At 34.7% G+C, this 22,310-nt stretch overlaps 2 protein-coding genes across 4 annotated transcripts; one reads left to right on the plus strand and one right to left on the minus strand.

Moving 5' to 3' along the window:
• Nucleotides 1–429: 429 nt before the first annotated feature.
• LOC106143009 (E3 ubiquitin-protein ligase Su(dx)) lies at nucleotides 430–15,903 on the plus strand. Of its 3 annotated transcripts, none has more exons than XM_060951964.1 (15): nucleotides 430–517; nucleotides 718–841; nucleotides 1,371–1,476; nucleotides 2,573–2,860; nucleotides 2,984–3,213; nucleotides 4,321–4,535; nucleotides 5,041–5,324; nucleotides 6,778–6,995; nucleotides 8,438–8,557; nucleotides 9,459–9,638; nucleotides 9,887–10,387; nucleotides 10,476–10,571; nucleotides 10,920–11,072; nucleotides 11,260–11,391; nucleotides 12,034–15,903. In XM_060951964.1, exons 3-15 carry the CDS (start codon nucleotides 1,413–1,415, stop codon nucleotides 12,169–12,171), a joined length of 2,619 nt encoding a protein of 872 aa, XP_060807947.1. In that variant the 5' UTR covers nucleotides 430–517; nucleotides 718–841; nucleotides 1,371–1,412; the 3' UTR covers nucleotides 12,172–15,903. The 3 variants fall into 3 exon arrangements, with proteins under 3 accessions (XP_060807947.1, XP_060808949.1, XP_060808427.1); XM_060952966.1 differs by having other exon boundaries at nucleotides 510–545; XM_060952444.1 differs by lacking the exon at nucleotides 430–517 and having other exon boundaries at nucleotides 563–841.
• Nucleotides 13,420–22,286, minus strand: LOC106143105 (alanine--tRNA ligase, cytoplasmic). Its single transcript, XM_013345089.2, has 2 exons — nucleotides 22,128–22,286; nucleotides 13,420–20,947 (listed from the first exon to the last, which is right to left on the minus strand). The coding sequence occupies exon 2, from the start codon at nucleotides 20,926–20,928 to the stop codon at nucleotides 18,025–18,027; it is 2,904 nt and encodes a 967-aa protein (XP_013200543.1). The 5' UTR covers nucleotides 20,929–20,947; nucleotides 22,128–22,286; the 3' UTR covers nucleotides 13,420–18,024.
• Nucleotides 22,287–22,310: the final 24 nt, after the last annotated feature.

A 22,310-nucleotide genomic window follows, 5' to 3' on the forward strand; every position in this document is an offset into this window, starting at 1 on the left:
AAAAAAAAAAGTTGTTGCCCGTCTTGCCCTCATAGATTGGTGGGGCGACAATTTTTTGTATACGTAGCTATCTGTTTTTAAGTTACATCAAGCTAAATACATCTAAGAAAACCGCCAACTGCTGTCATTACAAACATGCCAACAGACAAAAATTCAAAAAATCATATTGGCTTTTGTTGGTCACATGTAAATACCCCCATATCAATTTGATGGTAATATATTTCAAGTACATACAGTTATCGGTCAGTTACTTTACTTATATAGTAATAATAATTTTATTATTTGTTATTTGTGTCCTGAGAAACAAAAAATCATGTATCAAAAGAAACACAAGGTCTATAATCTAAACTATCGAGCTCGTTTTTGGTATACCTACACGAATATGTATCCTACTATTTACCTATCATTTATTGTTATTACAATCAACTGAATAGCTAATACACACAACACTAGCTCTTCTTGTTTCGTTTCGTTCGCTTGACGTTTTTGTTTTTAATCTGTGTTATCAGGCAGGCAGGTATGAAAACAGTGATTTACAATTTCATGTAATCTAAATTCTATTTAATTAAATTTGTAGTTTGTTTTAAACGTATCAAATCAAGTGTATTAAATAAGACTAAGAATTGGTTCCATTGTATATTCTAGGAGTACCTCTGCAATTATGACGTAATTAGTGTGCTGTGAAGTTGGAATTATTTCTTGTCTATTTCCTTACAGTGAGATAAGGCCTACGATAAATAATGAGATAATTGTAGTGTATGGTTCGATCACAGTGACACGAAATACATATTCATTGATACAAACGAATAATTTATCCAAAAGGATTCGGAAACAAGCAATGGTACGTACCTTTGATGTTGTTGTTGTAGTGCTAAATACTTGTATCCATACATCACAGAAAACTAAAACTTTTTCATTTTCTTTTTGTCAGACAAAATTATTAGTTTGCATGTTAATTACTTAGGCGTAAATCTTCATATATACCTAAGTAATTAACATGCAATATATAATAAAATTTATTAAGAACCACAGTTCCTATCTAAAAAGGATACATAAAAGTCACTCTTTATTTGTCTGTTTGACTCTATTACTACCAATTGCTACTGGGCCAAATCTATTGTTTGTTTATATTGGATAGTAAATGTGCTATGTTGAGATATGTTTATGTATATAGTACATTTACTACTGTTCTTTTAGCTATTGGGTATAAAGATTTGGCAAATATGGTCTTTAGGCTACCAGACTTCATCAAGGTATATTTTGAAAAGCTAACTTTTAGAAAGATATTCTCAGAAAGGTATTCTTATTAGTTTATTTTGATTTGATTTATATGAGGTGCATTTGGTTCAACACTGTTGTTTTATTTTTAGGTGTGCCTCTGAAAATATGAACTGATTAGAAAATTTATCATCATGACTGAAAATACACTTACTACTCCTATTTCTCTATCAACATATCATCAACTGAGTTTAACAGGTAAATTATTGAAACATTTAAATTAGAGGTGGGTGTTTAAATGATAAGCTTATATCAAAATACTATTATTTTATTTAATTTATAAATGTTAAAAATCTATGTTATAAAAATAATGAAGTTAAATGTATCAGTAATTTCAATTTTTCTACAAATATGTAAGCAACTTCAAACAACAACAAATCAATGAAAAAAAAAAGTAATTGGCCAGATAAGCAGTATGTAAAGAAAAGCTTTTATTAAAAATATTTTAAGTTAACCCCACCTCTTATTTTAATACCATGGAACTTTTTATTGTAAGTTGTTTTGCTGTTGTCTATGTTTCATAGGAATATTCATTATGGTTATCACATTTTTTGTTTTACTTACCTGCATTTAAAATTGAAGTTTTGGTTTACTTTATAGCTGTAAGTTTTCTGGTGTTTATTTTGCAATTACAAATTACTGTCAGAGGTACTGATATGAAATTAAATGTTAAATATTCATTTATGATGTTTTAAAATTGGCACATAATGTGAATACAAATCCAGTTGATAGGTACCAAATGTTGTGAAGATAGCAGGATAAGTCACTGTCACACACAATTAAGGTGGACACAAAAATCTTTAAACTCCTGGCATTAGTCTCGGTTACATCCTCACATCATCACTTTTATACACAATTTATAGGTTACTTGGAAAAGATCACTTTAAATGATAAAGTCATCTTTTGCTGCTATGTTTTTAATACATATGAATTTGATGTTATTTATTGTGGTGCAATAAACAGTTATTGTTTTATATCCTCACCTCTATGGAGATTAGTCCAGGGTGTAAGTGAGTAAGTTAGATTTCTATGAAGGGACTCCCATCTGACCCCTGCAACCTTTGCAAGGGACTTAACATATTTTGGATTATGGTTACACATCAAGTGAACCGTATGTGCAGGTTTTCTCACAAGCATTGATTAGCAATTAACTAATGTATATAACAGAGTCATGGGATGCAGATGAGAATACAGATTCAAATCCTTCCTGATTGGTTTCCTGGTGATTTGAATTTGTACCCGCATTCTGTGCCTTTAAAATTTGTGGTATTTAATATTTTCTCAAAAATTACAGTTGAGTCTGCAAGTATAAGAAACTCTGGAATATTTAAACCAAATCCATACTTGCAAGTGGTAGTAGATGATAAAGCTTCAAAGAAAACTGAAGTCATAAAAAATACTTGTCATCCAAAATGGAAGGAAGAATTTACAGTGTTGGTAACACCACTGTCCCAAATATTATTCCGACTTGCTGATCATCATAGTTTTAGAAAAGACAATATTATTGGTGAGAAAAGAATAAGTCTAACAAAGGTGCTGTTACATTTCAATGGAAAGTGTGAAAACATTGAACTCACTATAGGTAATACAAATCTTTGATCATTGTGATGTAAAAAAACAATTACATGATATTTTTTACTTTATCACATTTTTTATTTAATGTAGGACAAGTTTGTAATATTAACATTACATGTGTTCACTTCAGATTTGATTAAAGCCATGTCGCAAGAAAACAACTCCACTGGCAATGCTGAAATGAAGACTGCAGAACTTGTTGTTCTCCTGGATGGCTTACGCATTGATTTTGCTGTGTTGAACCAATCTCATGAGGTCCTCAATGAAGCGTCAACCTCTCGAAGTCTCTTAAATGATGGTGTCAGAGCAAAAGTGAGGGTACAAACTGTGAGGTCTATGCTGAGAATGCAATCACTTAGGGTAAGCAACTTTCAGATTATATTGTTAACCATGTAGACTATACAATTTTAACCTAAGATATAGAACTGTTATAGTAGAAGGTGTATAAACAACATGCCTTTTTTCACACGTAAAGACTTATCAATGAATAATTTCATTGATAACGTCCTGGTGGCAGGTCAAAAGCACCCTTAACCGACGAGCTTGCATTAAGCGAGTTATGAATGTCGATGAAGGGAAGGAAGTATGGTGGCAAGTGGAAAGATGGGAAGATCAAAAAAATATAATCTATACTAATATTATATTATAAAGCTGAAGAGTTTGTTTGTTTGAACGCGCTAATCTCAGAAACTACTGGTTCTAATTGAAAATTTTTTTTGGGTTGAATAGACTATTTATCGAGGAAAGCTTTAGGCTATATAACATCACGCTGCAACTATTAGGAGCGAAGAAATAATGGAAAATGAGAAAAAAACGGGGAAAAATATTCATCCTTGAGGGCTTCAATGATGCCCAAAATAAGTATTCCACGCGGACGAAGTCGCGGGCAGACAGCTAGTTAGCAATAAAGTAATGATTTACTTAGCAAATTTAATTCGTCTGCAATTGAACCATCCTTGACTTGACTATGAGGCGCGCCTATTGAACATTAACGTACAAAGTGGTTGCTCCGGATTTGTTTTCCCAGGTTACCTTAGTGCGCGTTGGTCAACTCAAGTAGGACTTTTTGCTTTACAGGTTTACAGAAATAATACATCCTTTTTTCACCATATTATTAGGATTGCTCGTCAGTCTAATGAGATTACAAAGAATTGGAATAATTAAACATTTTTAACTCAAAATTTGCTGCATATTTCGGAATACTCAGAAATACATTTATGACAAACTGACACCTTTAGTTTAATCCTCAACTTTCTAATTGAAGTATTTTTTCGATTGTAGGTTGTTTTTGTTTTATGTACCTATATTAAGGTTTAGATTTGATTTAATTGACATGTAATTGTATTTTAACACATGGAAATAATGTGAACTCTTTCCCGTTTGTTTTTGGTGTTTTTATTTTATTATATGTACTACGTTTTATTATGTATTAAAATGGAACATAATGTTTTAATAACTCGTACATAGCCACCGCCTGGTCCGCCACCATTGACCAATGGTGCAGTTCACGGCGCCCAGTCAGCGGAGCCTTCCAGTTCGGAGTCGGCCGCGGGCCCGTCACAGCAGGAGCCGCAACCGGTACCCGACGCCACGCCACACGCAGCCAATACTTCTACCGGCGGCGCCGCTGAAGAACCTTTGCCACATGGCTGGGAAATGCGATACGATGTTTATGGACGAAGGTGAGGATGATTTATTTAAGTTTTGTTTAGTGTCATAGGAAATGCGATACGATGTTTATGAATGATGTCAGCATACTTTTGGTGTTTATTTTGGTTGTATCCTCAAGAAAGTCAGGAACCCATTCTTTTAAACATTACTTGTACGTGTAATATCCGTCGCGATGTTACCCTAAAGAGCACTTAGCATTCAATCAAATTCATTCATTCAAACTTTTTATTATTATCGAGATAATTGTCATAAGTATATTTTGGTTTCAAAACATTGGTTGACATACATACATACATATAATCACGATGATAGAAAAAAAAATAAGTCGAATAAATTACTTAAAACTGCGGCGGTGCAGAAGAAGCGGCAACAAACTGCACTGCGGCAATGCCGAAGAGAGTTATTGTCAGGTTCGAACTAGGTTCACTTTAACTGGTATATAGTATATAACCAATCGACAATAGACTAGCTTTAAAACACGAACGACTGAATAGCCAGATGTTACCAACGCCGCAGGTACTACGTCGACCACAACACGCGGTCGACGTCGTGGGAGCGGCCGCAGCCGCTGCCCCCCGGCTGGGAGGTGCGGCGGGACGGTCGCGGGCGCGTGTACTACGTGGACCACAACACGCGCACCACCACGTGGCAGCGGCCCGACACCGAGCGGCTGGCGCGCTTCCAGCACTGGCGTGGCGAGCGCCGCCACGTGGTCGCGCAGGGCAACCAGCGCTTCCTGTACCCGCCGCCCCAGCAGCGGCACCACCCGGAACCCGGCCCGGAACACGATACCAATATCGGTAATGGTTGTAAACAACTAGTTTGTACGTTCGTTGTTCGTGTCCGCGGAATTATTAAAAATGTTTTCTTTCCTGCGATAAGGTGCAGTCGCCTGCATTGCACATTGAATAAGTCAAGACGATGAAGAAGTCGCCTGCAGAGAATCACACCCCTCTGTTCATACAAATCATAACCATACGGGCTTTAGTTTCTCTGGCAGGCGACTGTATACACGCCAAATTTCAGCTTCATCCCTACTAATAAAATACAAAAGTAACTCTGTATGTCTGTTTTGCTTACACGCCTAAACTTGCGAACCGACTTTGATGAAACTTGACCAAGAGGTCTTCCTCTTAGTCTAGCCAACAAATAAGAAAAAAAGGGTGAGGGGTTGAAAGATTTTCACTGAACTTTTACGGCCAACGAAGTTGCGGTCAACAGCTAGTATGGCCATATTCCGTAATATTTTGATAGATAATGATCTATTTTAGGAGTTTCGTAACCTGTATTGCTCTTGTTTCAAGCATATGAAAATTTACATTGACATCTTAAAAAGTTGATCACGTTTAATACTAAATTACTTTTGTATCGAGAACATAGTAAATCGCTTAAAGAATCTAATATATTATGTGTGTTAATATTAATCCACTAAGCATAAATACAATCATCATATTCTGACTTAAGTATATTTACTTGTCATGGATATATGCATAGGAGCATAAAATAAATTGCCATAAAATTATTCAAATGAGTTTATCTGATAACCATTTACATATTTTGTCTTGCTTTATCTTCATATAGTAATCTTATCGTACTAATTCCGTATCAAATATATCGCTAAGACCTCTTTTTATATACCTACATAGCACAAACGCAACAAACAATAATGTTACTTACATTTTTAAATATAGGTATCTCAACCCAATTTTTTAGCAATCCATACATCATGCTGTTGTATTGATCGATGTCTGTTCTTAGATATTGCCAAATAATCTTTATGGGGGATATATATAAGACACAGAAACCAAAAATAAAATTTTTGTAATTACTGTCTGTCTGTAATTCATACACACGACATGCGAAACTATTTTATTATAAAAAAAAAAGTTGAAAAGGGTGGTTTGATTTGAATGCGGTTTTTACATACATATGTTAGGCTCAGGGATCGTGGCAAGTGGAAAGAGGTAGTTTCTGCCTACCCCTCCGGGAAAGAGGCGTGATTTTATGTATGTATGTATGTTAGGCTTGGTCCAACTTGAAAACTTGGCGTACAAAAATTTCTCCCTCTAAAAAGGCAAAATACAGGGGGTCAGATTTTATGAAGTGAGATTGTCAGTGAACTTTTAGGGCCAACGAAGTCGCGGACAACAGCTAGTATTATTACATTATTATTTCTTCATGTATTCACATTACTATGCATACAACACTTTATCTTATGTTTATGCATAAATAAATGTTGAATTTGTGTTTCAGCCGGCGCTTCAGCGGCCGTGCCCGGCGCGGCAGGGCCAGCGCCCCCGACGCCGGCCACGCCCGCGGGCGCCCCGGGCGCGGGCCCCGCCGCCGCAGTGCCCGCCGACGACGCCCTGGGCCCGCTGCCGGCCGGCTGGGAGCGAAGAGTCCACGACGGAAGAGTATACTTCCTCAACCACAAAAACAGAACTACACAATGGGAGGACCCGCGGACGCAGGTCGGTTTGGCTTGTTACCCCTCGCAGTATTCCACCAAAAATCAACCTGGCAATATTAGCATTAACATTAATAAATACGACTTGCTAAATCTCCGTGACTTAGCTCTCGGCCTGTCTGGCTCGGCCCTTAGAGTATCAACTTATTATTAATAATAAAGAATGGAGAAGGCATAACTGCGAAAAAAATTTACTTGGGACTAAAAATTGCGGCTTTCGTAGTGCTGTGCGCTTTATAATATTGCTAGTTGCATTGCACGTGTCGTATGGTTCCCGGCACATTGGAATAGGACCACTACATCTCTTCTCATTTGTGTTGTATTTCTTTTTTTTTGGCTTCATCTTAATAACGTTTAAAATTTACAGGATATTTGCTTATACATTACCTTTCTAAATAAATAATAAAGTAACAAAAAAGTAATTATTAAAGGTACTACATACATATGTATTTTTTGAGCAGTTTTTGTGCTTTTTAAATGCACCGGTAGAAACATACATTATGTTTGTTTGTAAACTCTTTATTGCTTTACATTAAAAAAGATATAACAATTTACAAAACAGTTATTGACATTCAAAGAATATGTAAAATGGCGGTCTTTCCCAATTGGGATTTCTTCCAAAACCAAAAAAATATATAAAGGAAAATCCATACTTAAAAAGGCGGCGCACACAAACAGCATTGAGGATGCGTTATAATAAACAATTAATTTGGTAAACATACAGAAATAAAATATTTATGTACACTAAATTGTTAAATGCATCAGAATACACTCTTTTGATAAGTGGAATAAAGAGGGATAAGTAATTTTAGATTGTAGTGAAACCGCATGCGACTATAATATATACGGGATAAATTAAACAGATTGAGTTAGCCTCGAAGTAAGTTCGAGACTTGTGTTACGACATACTAACTCAACAGTACATTAGTATAAATACTTATATAAAAAAACATCCAAGACCCAAGGCCAATCAGAAAAAGTCCTTTTCTCATCATGCCCTGACCGGGCTTCGAACCCGGGACCTCCGTTGTCACAGACAAGCGTACTTACTACCGCTGCGCCACAGAGCCTGGCCACGGGAATGTGTACTAAAGTACTTTTTGATGTTCTTTTATTGCTAAAATTTAATTAATCATTAGCCAAGTATGAACAGAGAAAACAAAATCAATTTTCGTAGCTGATTGTGAAAATGGTTACAAAAACGTCAAACAAAATCCATTGTCGTATCTGGTTACCAAAGATCGGCTACTAACGTGGATTAAAGAAAAATTATAGCTCTTACATGACTTTTTAATTTTATCAAAATCAGACCAACGCTTCAAAAGTCATCACATTACTTTTGTATATTACAATATAAAAAAAGTATATTTGCCTCAAGTCCATTTGAAGGTATAATATTGATCGATGATGAAGAAGGTATATGGTGACGTGTATAAACCTATCCAGGGTCAAGAGGTGGGCGCGCCCGAGGAGTCGCAGCCGCTGCCGGCGGGCTGGGAGATCCGCTACACGGAGGAGGGCAACCGCTACTTCGTCGACCACAACACGCGCACTACCACGTTTCAGGTATCGTCTCATACGTACATACATAAATCACGCCTCTTTCCCGGAGGGGTTACCACAGTCTTCCACTTGCCACGATCCATTGCATATTTCTTTCGCTTCATTCACATTCATATCTCTCTTCATGCAAGCTCGTCGGTTTCGGGTACTCTTGACCAGACCTTTTGCTAGAACGTCTCGGATTATATCAAGATACGATCGTCTAGGCCTTCCCACTCCAAAAGTCCCATTCACACCTCCTTTGTTTATTTGCTTAGTCAATCTGCTTTCATTCATTATCTCGACATGACCAAACCATCTAGGTAAGCATTCCCTTTTCAAATCCTGTCACTATACATATCTTCTCGGTATATCTTCTTCGGTATCATCTCACTAATAAATAAGTTCTTCTTTGTGACAATGTTAAATGCACACGATCGATTGATATTCAAATGGTTCCAATAAGAATTTGAATGTCAATCGAACCCTTCGCGTGCCAGTGGACTTTGGATCACGAAAACTCTTTTTATCAAATTATTTATAAGAACAGATATTTTATTTTACTAAAGGAGATTTTCCAAGTGTGTTTCACAGGTTCCCTATTCCTTTTACATTTTTATTACAATGAAACCTTTTGGATCCCAAAAGAAAGCATTGAGTACATTTTAAACACTATGTCTTATTAACAGTAATTAGAGTTAACAAATGATAATAATTTAAAAAGATTCGACTCCACATCGGTTTTGGATCTTATAGATGTATTATTTAAACCCGCTATAGATTAAGTGATTTCATATCTTTAATTAGGTATCAAAAATTAGTACTATGTATGTACGTGCAAAAATGACCCATATTTTAAATTGTTATTTATACCAATATTTCTTTTGAGTTGATATTACACTAATATATATTGTTTCAATTTCAGGACCCAAGGCCCGGTGCGCCTAAAGGCCCCCAAGGCGCCTACGGCGTGCCTCGTGCTTACGAGAGATCATTCCGATGGAAACTTAGTCAATTTAGATATTTATGTCAGAGTAATGCTTTACCTAACCATATTAAAATCACATTAACCCGTCAAACACTTTTTGAAGATTCCTATCATCAGGTGAGATTTGGATTTCATAATTATTCCTATCATATCATAAAAAATAGTGCAAGAGACAAATCTGGCGTAATGCAACGTTTTGAAACAATCGAAATTTATTAATTGTAACCCTAAACATTATACTTAAGTGAATATTCGAATTCAAAACAGAAGAGTGTAAAAGGCATGAATCTCGATTTTCATAAAAGATAAATACGGTATCGATTATCTGTCGTAATTGTCAATAAAGTAATTACTTGTCATTTCAGATAATGAGGCTACCGCCTTACGAGTTACGGAAACGTTTGTACATAATATTTCGTGGAGAGGATGGCTTAGATTACGGCGGCGTTAGCAGAGAATGGTTTTTCCTGCTTTCACATGAAGTTCTAAATCCGATGTACTGTCTGTTTGAATATGCAAATAAAAATAATTACAGTTTACAAATTAATCCAGCCAGCTACGTCAACCCTGATCACCTACTGTACTTCAAATTCATAGGAAGATTTATTGCAATGGCCTTATACCACGGAAGATTCATTTATTCAGGGTTTACTATGCCTTTTTACAAGCGAATGTTAAATAAAAAATTGACTATGAAAGACATTGAATCAATTGATCCAGAATTTTACAATTCATTAGTCTGGATCAAAGAAAACAATATAGATGAATGTGGCCTAGAAATGTGGTTTAGTGTTGATTTCGAAGTATTAGGTCAGGTTATACACCATGAACTAAAACCGGGAGGCGACAAGGAGCGCGTAACTGAAGTAAGTTGTTGATACTGTTTATATACGCATTTCATCTTTACAACAACATCAGTGTGATGATAACCATTAATAAATTGTTCATTTTTAGACAAACAAAGAACATTATCTTCAATTAGTAACCCAATGGCGCATGACTCGTGGGATAGAAGAGCAAACTACTGCATTCCTTGAAGGGTTTAATGAGGTAAGCAAGCTTGTGTTATGAATATAAAATTTAAGAACGCACTTTGGAATTTGTTGTGTTATATCTTTTTTTGCGTTCCTTACCTTAAGGCAAAAACGAGACCCTCTTACTATTATTAAAAATTTACGCGAGTACGTTTAACATTTTTGACTATGCACGCAAGTCTTGTTAATTGTAATGCTTTCTAAATAGATAGATTACTCTTTATTGCACCATATGAGTAAAACATACAAAACAGCACAAAACAGATAGAGATGGTACAAAGGCGGACTGAAATAGGCTGCTGATCAACATAGTAAATGCGTTCCTTGTGAACTACGAAACTAAAAAGTAGCGTTTTGTTGATAGGTGATAACTCTAGAATGGCTGAAGTATTTCGACGAGCGAGAACTAGAGCTGATGCTGTGCGGTATGCAAGAAGTAGACGTCGATGACTGGCAACGGAACACCATCTACCGACACTACACCCGAACCAGCAAACAGGTGCTTTGGTTCTGGCAGGTCAGTCAATAAACTTTATAACCCCACGATGACGCCTGAAAAACAAACAACAAACGCCAACAGTCTTGAAAAAACTGATAGGACACATTTATTTAGTTTAGTGATGGAATTGAGATTCAAATAATCATCGATTCTTTTTCTAGGGGTGTACATAAATATTAAATTCACAAACATATTTATTTTTCAGTTTGTTCGTCAAGTGGATAATGAGAAGAGAGCAAGACTGCTTCAGTTTGTGACGGGTACATGCAGAGTACCTGTTGGTGGCTTTGCAGAACTGATGGGTTCAAACGGCCCACAACGATTTTGTATAGAAAAGGTGCATATTTATTTATATTCATTCATCCAAAGCAGTAGCCCAGACCTGTTTAAACGCAAACGTGTTATTTTAATAAAAATCCATATAATTTTTCTAAATATGTAATATTATAATCTCCCAATATTCCATTGATGGAAGAATTTTTGAGATAGGTTGAGTAAAAGACTCCTTGGTTATTTTGGTCATATTGCTGTGCATGTATAACATATACATAACATGTGCGGTATTGTGCGCGCCTGCTGTCTCATGGTATGGAAAAGACAGCCAGGCACTTACTAATCGCCAGCGAACCCCATATACCTACCCCCGAAATGGCAAGAGGAACGCACCAGAGGTATTAGTGGGTAAGGCTGCACACTAGTACCAGGAGTCCCACACCTGCCTGGGTCCAGGGGGCTGAGACGTAAATAGGCTTTTCCCTACGTTAACAAAAAAGAAGGCACAACGGTATTCACTCACAGCACTAAGTTCAGCTCATTTCTGCTCAATTCCAGTTTATTCAGTTGCAATAAGTACCTACACTAGATAGCCCCACTCGTCCCAACAATACAAGTCGGCTAAGGTCCGCGGACCGGAACATCATGGGAACTTAAATAAAAATGTACTTTTTTAATATCAGTATTTCGCTGTTCATTTTTTCAGGTTGGCAAAGATACGTGGCTACCGCGCTCACACACTTGTTTCAACAGACTGGATTTACCTCCCTACAAAAGTTATGAACAATTATGTGAAAAATTAAATTATGCAATTGAAGAAACTGAAGGATTTGGACAAGAGTGAAATATTGTCTTTTATAACATTAGTTAATATAATGTAAATTATTAGCACCTTATATTAATGCACCACCTCACTGTGAGGAATTTCACCAATAGAATTGGTGCTTTCGCAAAAATACCAACCAAATACATTTTGTCAACGTTGACTGTGCATTGTTATAAAGAAAGATCATTAAGAATAAGAATCATTTAGTCCATTGAGAAAAGTACCTTATGTTTACAAAAGTTGTAACTGTCATCTGATACAATATAAATAACGCAGATGAATTGTAAAATTCGATACAAAGGTGCGGGATTATAACGTAAAACAGCTGAACAACCGTTCAGTACAATTACTGATTTTTATAACGTAAAATTGCAAACTCATTTATGCCGCGGTTCAGTTATAAATTTGGTCTGACATTTTACATCATAAATTGAAATTTTAGATTACATTATTAAATATACCACAAAATGCTCTCCATATTTCCGCATAATAAAATAATAAACACAATTTTTAGCCAATTAACCTACGTTAGTGACAAAATAATAACTTGGACATAATTGTTACGCATACACATACAAAAAAAAGATTTCAGATAACCTGTAATTAAACCAGTAATATAATTAGGGTATCATTTAAGCTATCACCAATTTAATTAGTTTTGTGTTTCTTAAATAATAGGGTTTGTCCTCAACATAGTAGATCTGTCACCAAAATGTAGTCACCAAACAATGCAAAATCAGTTCCACAATAAATCACCTAAAATCCTAAGATATAAGGTCTAGTACCAAATAAATGTTTTTGTATGTATTATAATAGGTGTGTCCTAATAAGTATTTAAGCAAACTAATTTAAAGAGATCACCAATAAATCATATTATGTTACTAGAAAATTGCATTAAGTTCAAATAAAAAATTAGGGTTGTCATCATCGTTTCAACCAAAAGATTCTGCTACTTAACTAGACTCCCAAGGTTTTAAATTTCCACTGGTAGTATAAATTATATTTAAATAAAATTTTTAGCAGAGTAGTACCTAAATAAAACAATTAAAGTTAAAATAATCAATATTTATTGTTGAAAATAATTACCACTGAACAATCAGCGCTGGTTTAAAATAGCTGGCTTATGGCTAGCAGAATAGTAGATAAAACACTTAATTAAAGTTAAAATAATCAATAGTTAACTACTACCCATCGTTGAGGCCGGATTGGTCAATTTTTAAAGCGCGCCAATTTGTCTTCGCCCCTTTGATCATTTTTTCATTAAAATTATAAATTGATGTATTAAATTGGTAACGAATACTATTAATTTAATATCTGAACGAAATAAAATGTTACTACTGTATTGGTGACAAAATATCAAATAAAAAGGAGTCGCAGTCAGGGATCGATAATCGATTTATTTGGTGACAGATCTACCATTCTGAGCACAGAGCTATTATTTAAGTAACAAAACTGTTATTATAAGAACGAAGTTTATATTCATGTAATTCAATATAATTTTATTGGTTATCGATCTCTTATTTTACACATATATTAACATTAATTTGATAATTCATACCTGGGAACAATTTTTGTTTATCTGAGAACGAAAATATTTCGTGGCGATATATCTATTTATTAGGTGATACAACTTGATGACAAATATAAATTTTGGTGATAGAAAATATAGTTCCCATATAATTATGGGTTTATAAAATGTTACGCAACGGGAATATAGCTGATGGTCGTTAAACTGTTTTACGTATGTAGGTACAACAATAAGAGTATTTTTATATAGAATAGCTATGTACCATTTGTTTTAATCAAATTTGCAATCAATTTGCGACATTCACTTGACATGTGATAAATTTCATAAAATGAAAAACGGCTTTATCGTTTCATTTCATGTTCCAAGAAAAATATTTATTTTCTGCATATAAAAAACTAATATTAAAAATAAAAATATATTTTAAATCGGATAGAAAATGAATAAGACATAAATAAGATTCAAAAACATCTCACCTGGCAATATTCTTTTTTGGTACTTAATTGGTAACCTATAGATGAAATACAATACTTCAATGACACAATAATTTTAAAATATTTTGTTTTGAAACTACAAAACTAAAAAGTAGTTCGAGCAGTTTATTGCCAATTCAGTTATTTTTCAATTAGTTACTGCTGACCATCAATAAATACGAGTAGACCAATGATCAAAACATTCATTTAAATAAATTATTGTATACACAACTCTGTTTTCATCTGATAAATATATGTATATTATATCCGAAGTTGTTACTGTATTCTGAAACATTATTTTCTGTTCTTTTATCGTATTCCATATGCTTCATATGCTATGGAGTCATCAGTTTGATAAACAAACCTTTTAACTAGTTAACTATAAATCATATGGCGCTCATAATCTAATAATATCTAAACGGTCGTAAGTGGTTAAAGTAAACACCTAAATTTTTCTCAACTTCGCAATTTAAATTCTCAAATCAAAAAGATATCGGTCTCTAACAATTATTATATAAATATCATACATCATGTCCGCCTGAAACCAATTATTGTGGTATTATGATTTGACCAGTTGACTTGGCCGGCAGTAGATATTGACATATTTCAATAAACGCCACGTCAAGATATGTGAAAACGAATCGTGGCAAATTTTAAAATTCTATCATAGTAACACAATCAATGATACTACGGTGAGGGAACAGAGCTATTATACAATGTAAATAAATCATTATATTAAAATATATTTTTGTATTACCGGAGCTCATACTTACAAATATATCCTGCACGTATTGGTTAGTGAGGTATTTTTTTGTTATACCTAGCTTTTTATCAGGGTTCAAGCCTCTTATAACAACATGGATGAAATTTAATGAAAACATGGGTTTTTTTGTCTCAAACATTCCGTTCCGTAATGTGGCAAAGCGAGTAGCGACTGTAGCCGGGTGCATAAATGCTATGCTCTTTTTTTTTCCTATCATACTGAGTTGGGAGCATTCAGATTTAGCGCTCATGGTTGCCTATCCGTATAGGAGCGATTGGTCTAAATTGCATTTGGTCCCATAATTACTCGTGGATCCAATTCAGAGTTGCGCCCATGCACGATAAGCCGAATTCACAATAATAATAATAGAATTTGTGATTAGGGCAAATCGCAATTGGAAAAATGTTCTCATATGAATGGTCACAAAATAGCCTAACGAACCTTAACTTTGTTCGAGAATCCCGAGCCGCAACATCAGCAAAAGAGATACGCGAAAGAAAATTAATAACAAATTTTACAATCCTAAATTCGATTTATCACTAAGGAACCAACTCTGATTTGGAAATTGAAATGTGAACTTGGCAATACTTTTTATAACTGAATTAATTATTGCGTGTTTAAAAACACACACCATTCCGCATTTACGACGCTGGCAGCAGAGACGCTACCTGTACACCATATTATTCAAACTTCGAATACTGCGGTGTTACAAGTGGGGCGCTGATGTCTGTTGTGTCTTCTAGTGCCTTTTCTCTGCGCGTCACGTACAGTTTCCTCACACTTGTGCGGCAATACACCACGCGTGTTCCTAAATTCAGATACCAATGATCACGAATACAGTGAAGTAAATATACTATCTATATATTATGTAGATATTTTAGAATATGCAATCATTTAAGAATTATATCTACCTATTGTTATTTAACTGTTTCTGAGACGTTAGTAATGTATTGTAGACGAGGCTTTAAATTATATTTTAGAAATCACTATATTTTGTTTTTATTTATGTGCTACATTACATTCTAATTAAGATACATGCTGAATTACATAAAGAAATTCTTCGACATGTTTAACTGTTCTTTGGCGAAATTCACAAACGAGGTATAGATATTTTACATACTTAGGTATAAGTACTTAAACAATGTTTTTTTGGAATAAGCCTATAATAACACGCTGTAACAGATAACTAAAATAAATAAATACTTTGGCAATGAGAATGTAAACCAAAAAAAAAAATTATTTCAATACATCATCTCCGTAAGGGATATAGACGTGATGATATGTATGTATGTACATCATCTCCAAAGGGCTTGCGCTTTAGATATATGTGGTGCCAAGCGGCCGATGTTGGCGGGGGCGTCTGTCATTTTGTAAATAATATAGATATGAAATTAAAGTACCTGGGTTTACACGCATGTAGGTAAATACGCCTATATGTAAATTACATACGAGCGATGCGGCCGAAGAAATTTTCCATGATACCGGATATCCCAATTCTGTGATCCTAATGGTTTACTTCGTAACGCACTTAACTATTAACCAAATAATTATAAAAGATAACACTATGTATGTTGACTGTCTGTAAAATATATAATTAATTAAATCTTTGATCGTTCATGTTAATTTAATGGTACTCTATAATTCAAATTCAAAATTTTTATTCATTATTATAGGATACTATTTTATCGCTTAATAATTGTATGGTTTAACAACATTGGTTGACGTCAAATAAATTACTTAAAAACTAAGTTTACTGCCGCTTCCAAGGCATCAGTGCAGAAGAAGCGGTAACAAACTGCACTGCAGCATTTTCTTCAACAACGTCAACTTCACAATATTAAATTATACTTAGAATAGAATAGCTATTTTCCTTTTTTGTGTGCATTTACCCCAACAAAAAAGTAACTCCTAGATAGATATGAGAAACATATAATTAGTGACCAATTAGCTGTAAATGTTCCCGAAACAAATTTTGGTGCGTGTATTAGTTTTAGAAAAATAACGAATAAACGAGTCCTGCTGGAATACTGCTCTTCGAGCAAGACGATTCTTAATTAATATATATTCGGAGCGAGAAATATTGTGTTAGATAATTAATTATATACAGTAGAAACTCGATTAACCGGACTATTTGTTGTTGAAAGGCATTCGGATAATCGAAAATCCGGATAATCGAAAGTATGAAGAAAATTGGGTACCCTGATATTTTTAAAACTTCTGGGTTCTTTTGATTTTCCGATGAGAAGCAAAGGTATTTTATGGGACCCGGTAGCGTTAGCGCAAACTAATATTGTTACTCGCTCTTTGCTAGTATATCCTGGAGCTGAATTCTCTCGCCTAGAAGCTAAAGATTTTAAAGGCAATGACTACCAGTTTAATCCGGTTTCATCAGCATTATTAACAAAATCTACCAAGTTATTTTCGTCCAAATTCTTCTTGAAATCATTTTGAGTTGGCTGCATCTAGATTAGCTGACATTTTTTCACCTTGTATTTCCAATTCTCGAATTCCATGACGAGTTTTAAATCTGTATAACCATCCGTTACTTGCCACAGAAGATTCATCGCCCCCTATTTTTTTATTTAACTGTAATGCTTTTTCACACAGCAAAGGACCAGACATCGGTTGCCCAGTTGATCGTATTTGTAAAAACCAGCAATACAAAGCGTCTTCTAAAAGTTAATTTTTCGGTTTCTTCATCATTTTCCGATGAATACTCCCGTCTTCACTATCTAATTTGCAGGTGTACAACAAAATTGAAAGGGTATTCTTAATATCACTTATCGTGGAAGTACCTACACCATACTTATCAGCTAACTTACGACCTGTTTCTCCTTTTTTAATGAATCAATATTAAAGTTTTCTTTTCTCTGCGAAAGTTCTTTAGTCTCCTATTACGACATCTATCCTATACTTAATACGTTGCTCAATAAACACAATATTCGAACTTAAGCATTTATTTCCAGTAACAGGATATTTAATTTATACATAAAAATATGAGAAATACATTTTCGTTTTGTAATTGAAAAAACACAGATTCATAACATGCAAAAAGTTACTTAAATATTATTATCATAACCATGACTTCTTTTTTGTCATATTTTGATACCTTATGACAATTTACTTTTCGCAAATTCTTGTGCCTTTTTCATAGCTTCATCTAGAGAGTTATAATTGCATCCTGAAGCTTGAGCAGATTCTGGTTTCCCCCCGCCTCTTCCACCCATAACATTCGTAAGTGAGTTAACCCAATCAGACGCTAACAAGCCTTTTTCGATAATATTTTTTGGTACTGCTGCTAAGCAGTAAATTTTTTTTGTTTCATTATCAACTGAAAAGAACATAGCAGCTGTGTTTGGACACAGCTGTTTAACTTGTTTCAAGGCGCTATCTAATGCCTTTGTGTTTCCAAATGCTTTCAATTCTGCAACAATAACGTCCGAATTTTTTTGTTGTATGCACAAATCTTTTGCTTTTTCTATAACTTCATTGACTACGGCCGCTTTTGCAGCCCTTTCCTTGTCACTAAGTTTTTTCTTTAAATTGTTAAGCGTCGTTCGGAATTCGTCTTTTTTCCAATAAGAAATCTGGGCTTGTGATATATCATTTGTCAAATCAATTATATTCTTCAAAATATCTTTTTGAATAATATTATTACCTTGTTCTTTTATTAAATTAGCAAGATTGTTGACTTCATTCTCCAATATATTTTGTTTATTAATTGCCTTTTGGGCTTCTGGACCAGTAAGAGCCACAATTCTTCGAATACCTTTTGCAATACCTTCTTCACTAACAATTACATAATCTCCAATATGCCCTGTGTGATGTAAATGAGACCCACCACAAAATTCGACTGAGGTGGCATAGCCAGTTGCTGCGTCTGGATTTTTTTCTAATTCTTCCACAGGTACTCCAACTGAGACAACACGAACTGGATCAGGATAGTGTTCATCAAACATTGCTCGCAGGCCGTTTATCTTTTTTGCTTCAGCTAAGTTCGTCAACTTAGCATAAACTATTTTATTAGAATTAATAATCTCTTTTATTTGATTTTCTGTGTCCTTGATCTGTTGAATAGTCATAGGACCTTTATTAGTAAAATCGAACCTTAGACGATCTGGCATAACAAGAGAACCTCTTTGATCTGAATCACTTCCAAGAACTTTCCTTAAGACATTGTTAAGAATATGTGTACCAGTGTGATTGTTCATTACAAGTCTCCTTCTCACAGTATCAATATGTAAAGACAAAGTATCACCAACCTTAAGAGTACCTTCCACTTTTCCTGTGTGCAAAACATAGCCAGCTTTTACCTGTACATTATTCACAGTAAATTCTGTAGTATCATCATCAACTTTAACCATGTAACCCTCATCATAGATTTGACCTCCTTGTTCTGCATAAAAACTTGTTTTGTCTAATATGATTCCACATTCTTGCCCTGAGAAAACTTCATGAACAAACTCTTTATTTCTACGTAGAGCTAATATAGTTGCAGTACATGTATTAAAGTCATATGTAGATTCTTTATCCTGGCTTGAAGCCACATAATCGTATTTTGGAGAATCATCAGTAACTGGTATATGAGAGTCTTGCAAGTATGTTATAGCATGAATATCTAAAGCCAATAAATCTTCTTTCCCAGCAGATTTACCTTGGGAGGCAATCTGCGACTCCTTCTTTGCCTTTTCATAAGCTTCCATGTCAATAGAAAGACCTTTTTCTTCACACATCAACTGTGTTAGATCAATGGGAAATCCGTATGTGTCATAAAGACGCCATGCAACGTCACCGGGTAAAATTTTAGATTTGTCTAATTTTTCAATTGTTCTGTAGAGTAAGTTTCTGCCACGTGTTAGAGTTTTTAAGAACTGTACTTCCTCCTCATTTATAATATGGATAATTGACTCTGGGTCTTTTTTTATTTCAGGAAAAACATCACCCAACATTTCAACCACAGTGTGAACCAAAGAAGCGAAGAAGCCAGGCTTGGCATTAAGTTTTTCAGAAGCATATCGCACTCCTCTTCTTAAAATTCTACGGAGTACATAACCCCTACCAGTATTGTCGGGATAGCCACCATCAGATAATGCAATTGTCAATGTTCTAGCATGATCAGCCAAAACCCTATAGGCCATGTCAATACCGTCCAAGTCTTCTTTACCTACTTTAGCAGAATAAGGCCTAACTCCAGTGCCAAACTCTATGGCCTTAAATAATGGCATGAAAATATCAGTATCATAATTAGCTCTTTTATTTTGAATGACAGAAACTAGTCTTTCAAATCCTAAGCCACAATCAATATGCTTTTTTGGTAAGAGTTTTAAAGATCCATCAGATTCCCGGTTGAATTGAATAAATACCAAATTCCAAATTTCTAGCACATCAGGGTCATCCATGTTAACAAGATGTGCAGCTTCACGACCACCAATTCGATCATAATGTAACTCTGAACATGGCCCGCAAGGTCCAGTTTCTCCCATTTCCCAAAAGTTATCTTTCATACTACCTGGTAGAATATGAGACTCTGGTACTCCTAAAGCTAGCCAAATATTTTTGCACTCAAAATCTGGTTCAAGGCCAGATGCTGAATCTCCACCAAAGTAGGTAACATAAAGCCTTTCTCCTGGTAATTTGTACACTTCAGTCAGAAGTTCCCAGGCCCAAGTACATATTTCTTTCTTGAAATAGTCTCCAAATGACCAATTACCCAACATTTCAAAAAAAGTATGATGGTAAACATCCTTACCAACATCATCCAAGTCATTATGTTTACCACCAGCTCTAATACATTTTTGAGTATTTACTACTCGTACATAATGTGCCATATCCGAATTTGGATCTATAGTGCCCAAGAATATAGGTTTGAATTGATTCATACCGGCATTTGCAAACAGTAAAGTTGGATCATCTAAAGGAATGGTTGATGATGAATGAACATATTTATGGCCTTTACTGATGAAAAAGTCAATAAAGGTTTTACGAACTTGACTCCCAGTCATAGAAGAATCCATAGTTCTTGTCTTGAATGTTCTGGAAAAAAAAATACAATAATGGCAAAATCAAACATAATTAATCTAGATACTCACACTAATGTAAAATTAGAGCCTATATATCTGACTGATAGGTGATTTTAGACTTTAGGTGCCCAACTAAAATGCGCAAGGAATGCGTGTGGGACACATATTTTAATCTAACGCCAGCAAGAAGAAGTGACATTAAATCAACTCACTCCTTCACACTGCTTTTCAGGTTTACATATCTATACAATTTTTTTACCTTTAATACTTGGAGTGTGGATATTCTTCTTTCTTGAAGACTTTTTTGCAATGTGTTTGTGACTAATGGGTTAATTAAAATTTACCTATAAATTATGTAATGAACTACAACTATCCCACTTTAAAAAATAAATAAAAATTAATGTTAAATAATCTAAATAATATATTGTCTTGTGATTTCCAGTACTTTACAATAGAACCACTTCATATGTTTCCTGCTCTTTTTCAGTGTGACAAAGTGTTGTGAAAAGAGATAGAGTGAGTTTTTTAGTGCCAGGAACCATACAGATGAACATATCTTGATCAAATCAGGGATTTTTGGCAAAAGAATAGTAAAGTATAAGGAAAGTTATGAATGTGAATAAAGCAAAGGAATGCAGGAATCATGGTAAGTGGAAAGATGTTGCCTACGCCTCCAGCTCCCAGGAAAGTGGTGAAATTTGAAGTATGTGTGGTTTAAATAAATGAATTCAAGAAGATAGGTAAATGTGGCAAGGAACTCACAGCCTACTGAAAATAGTTAAGTGATGCAAAGTTATATAGGTAGGTAACCTATGATGAAAGGTATTGCATCACTTTATTTTCTATCAAAGTACATTTATAGTTAGGTTTCTTAATACTTCAGTATAAGCCTCTTCTTCTTAAAAGATCATGAGCTCATCTTTTGTGGTACCTAATATGTACACGTTTCGTTCACATACAAGTTTCTTTACCACTAATATAGTTGAATATAAAAATTAAATTTTTAATCTAAGAATATATCTTCCAGAAAATAAATCAGACTATTCCTAAAAAGACCTTGGGAAAATTAAACCAAGTAAACAAACCATATGGTAAGTGTTACACAAAATAATACATACATTAGTCTTATACAAAATGACCATCTAAATCCGTTCCGAAAAAAGGTATGCAAAACACAACATGAAAGGACTTACCTTTTAAAAAACCTCTTTCACCAGTTACAATAAGAAGACTTCTCCAATATCCGTTTCTAGGGAGGTAACGATCCTGAAAAGAGAATATAGCCACTACGTGCCTGTGCTTCTGATGACTGATGTGGTGGTGGTGTGGTGTTGGCACTGGCAATGTACCTGGCTTTTTTGTTATCTGTCACTGTC

Source organism: Amyelois transitella, chromosome 2, assembly GCF_032362555.1.
Source record: "Amyelois transitella isolate CPQ chromosome 2, ilAmyTran1.1, whole genome shotgun sequence".
Taxonomy (NCBI): Eukaryota; Metazoa; Arthropoda; class Insecta; order Lepidoptera; family Pyralidae; genus Amyelois; species Amyelois transitella.

Bases quoted from the DNA above. Each gene is read 5' to 3' on its own strand.
- LOC106143009 (XM_060951964.1), top strand. From the start codon at position 1,413: ATGACTGAAAATACACTTACTACTCCTATTTCTCTATCAACATATCAT. The intron at 1,477-2,572 runs GTAAATTATTGA...CAAAAATTACAG, and splicing joins TCATCAACTGAGTTTAACAG to TTGAGTCTGCAAGTATAAGA. The intron at 2,861-2,983 runs GTAATACAAATC...TGTTCACTTCAG, and splicing joins AAACATTGAACTCACTATAG to ATTTGATTAAAGCCATGTCG.
- LOC106143105 (XM_013345089.2), bottom strand. From the start codon at position 20,928: ATGGATTCTTCTATGACTGGGAGTCAAGTTCGTAAAACCTTTATTGAC.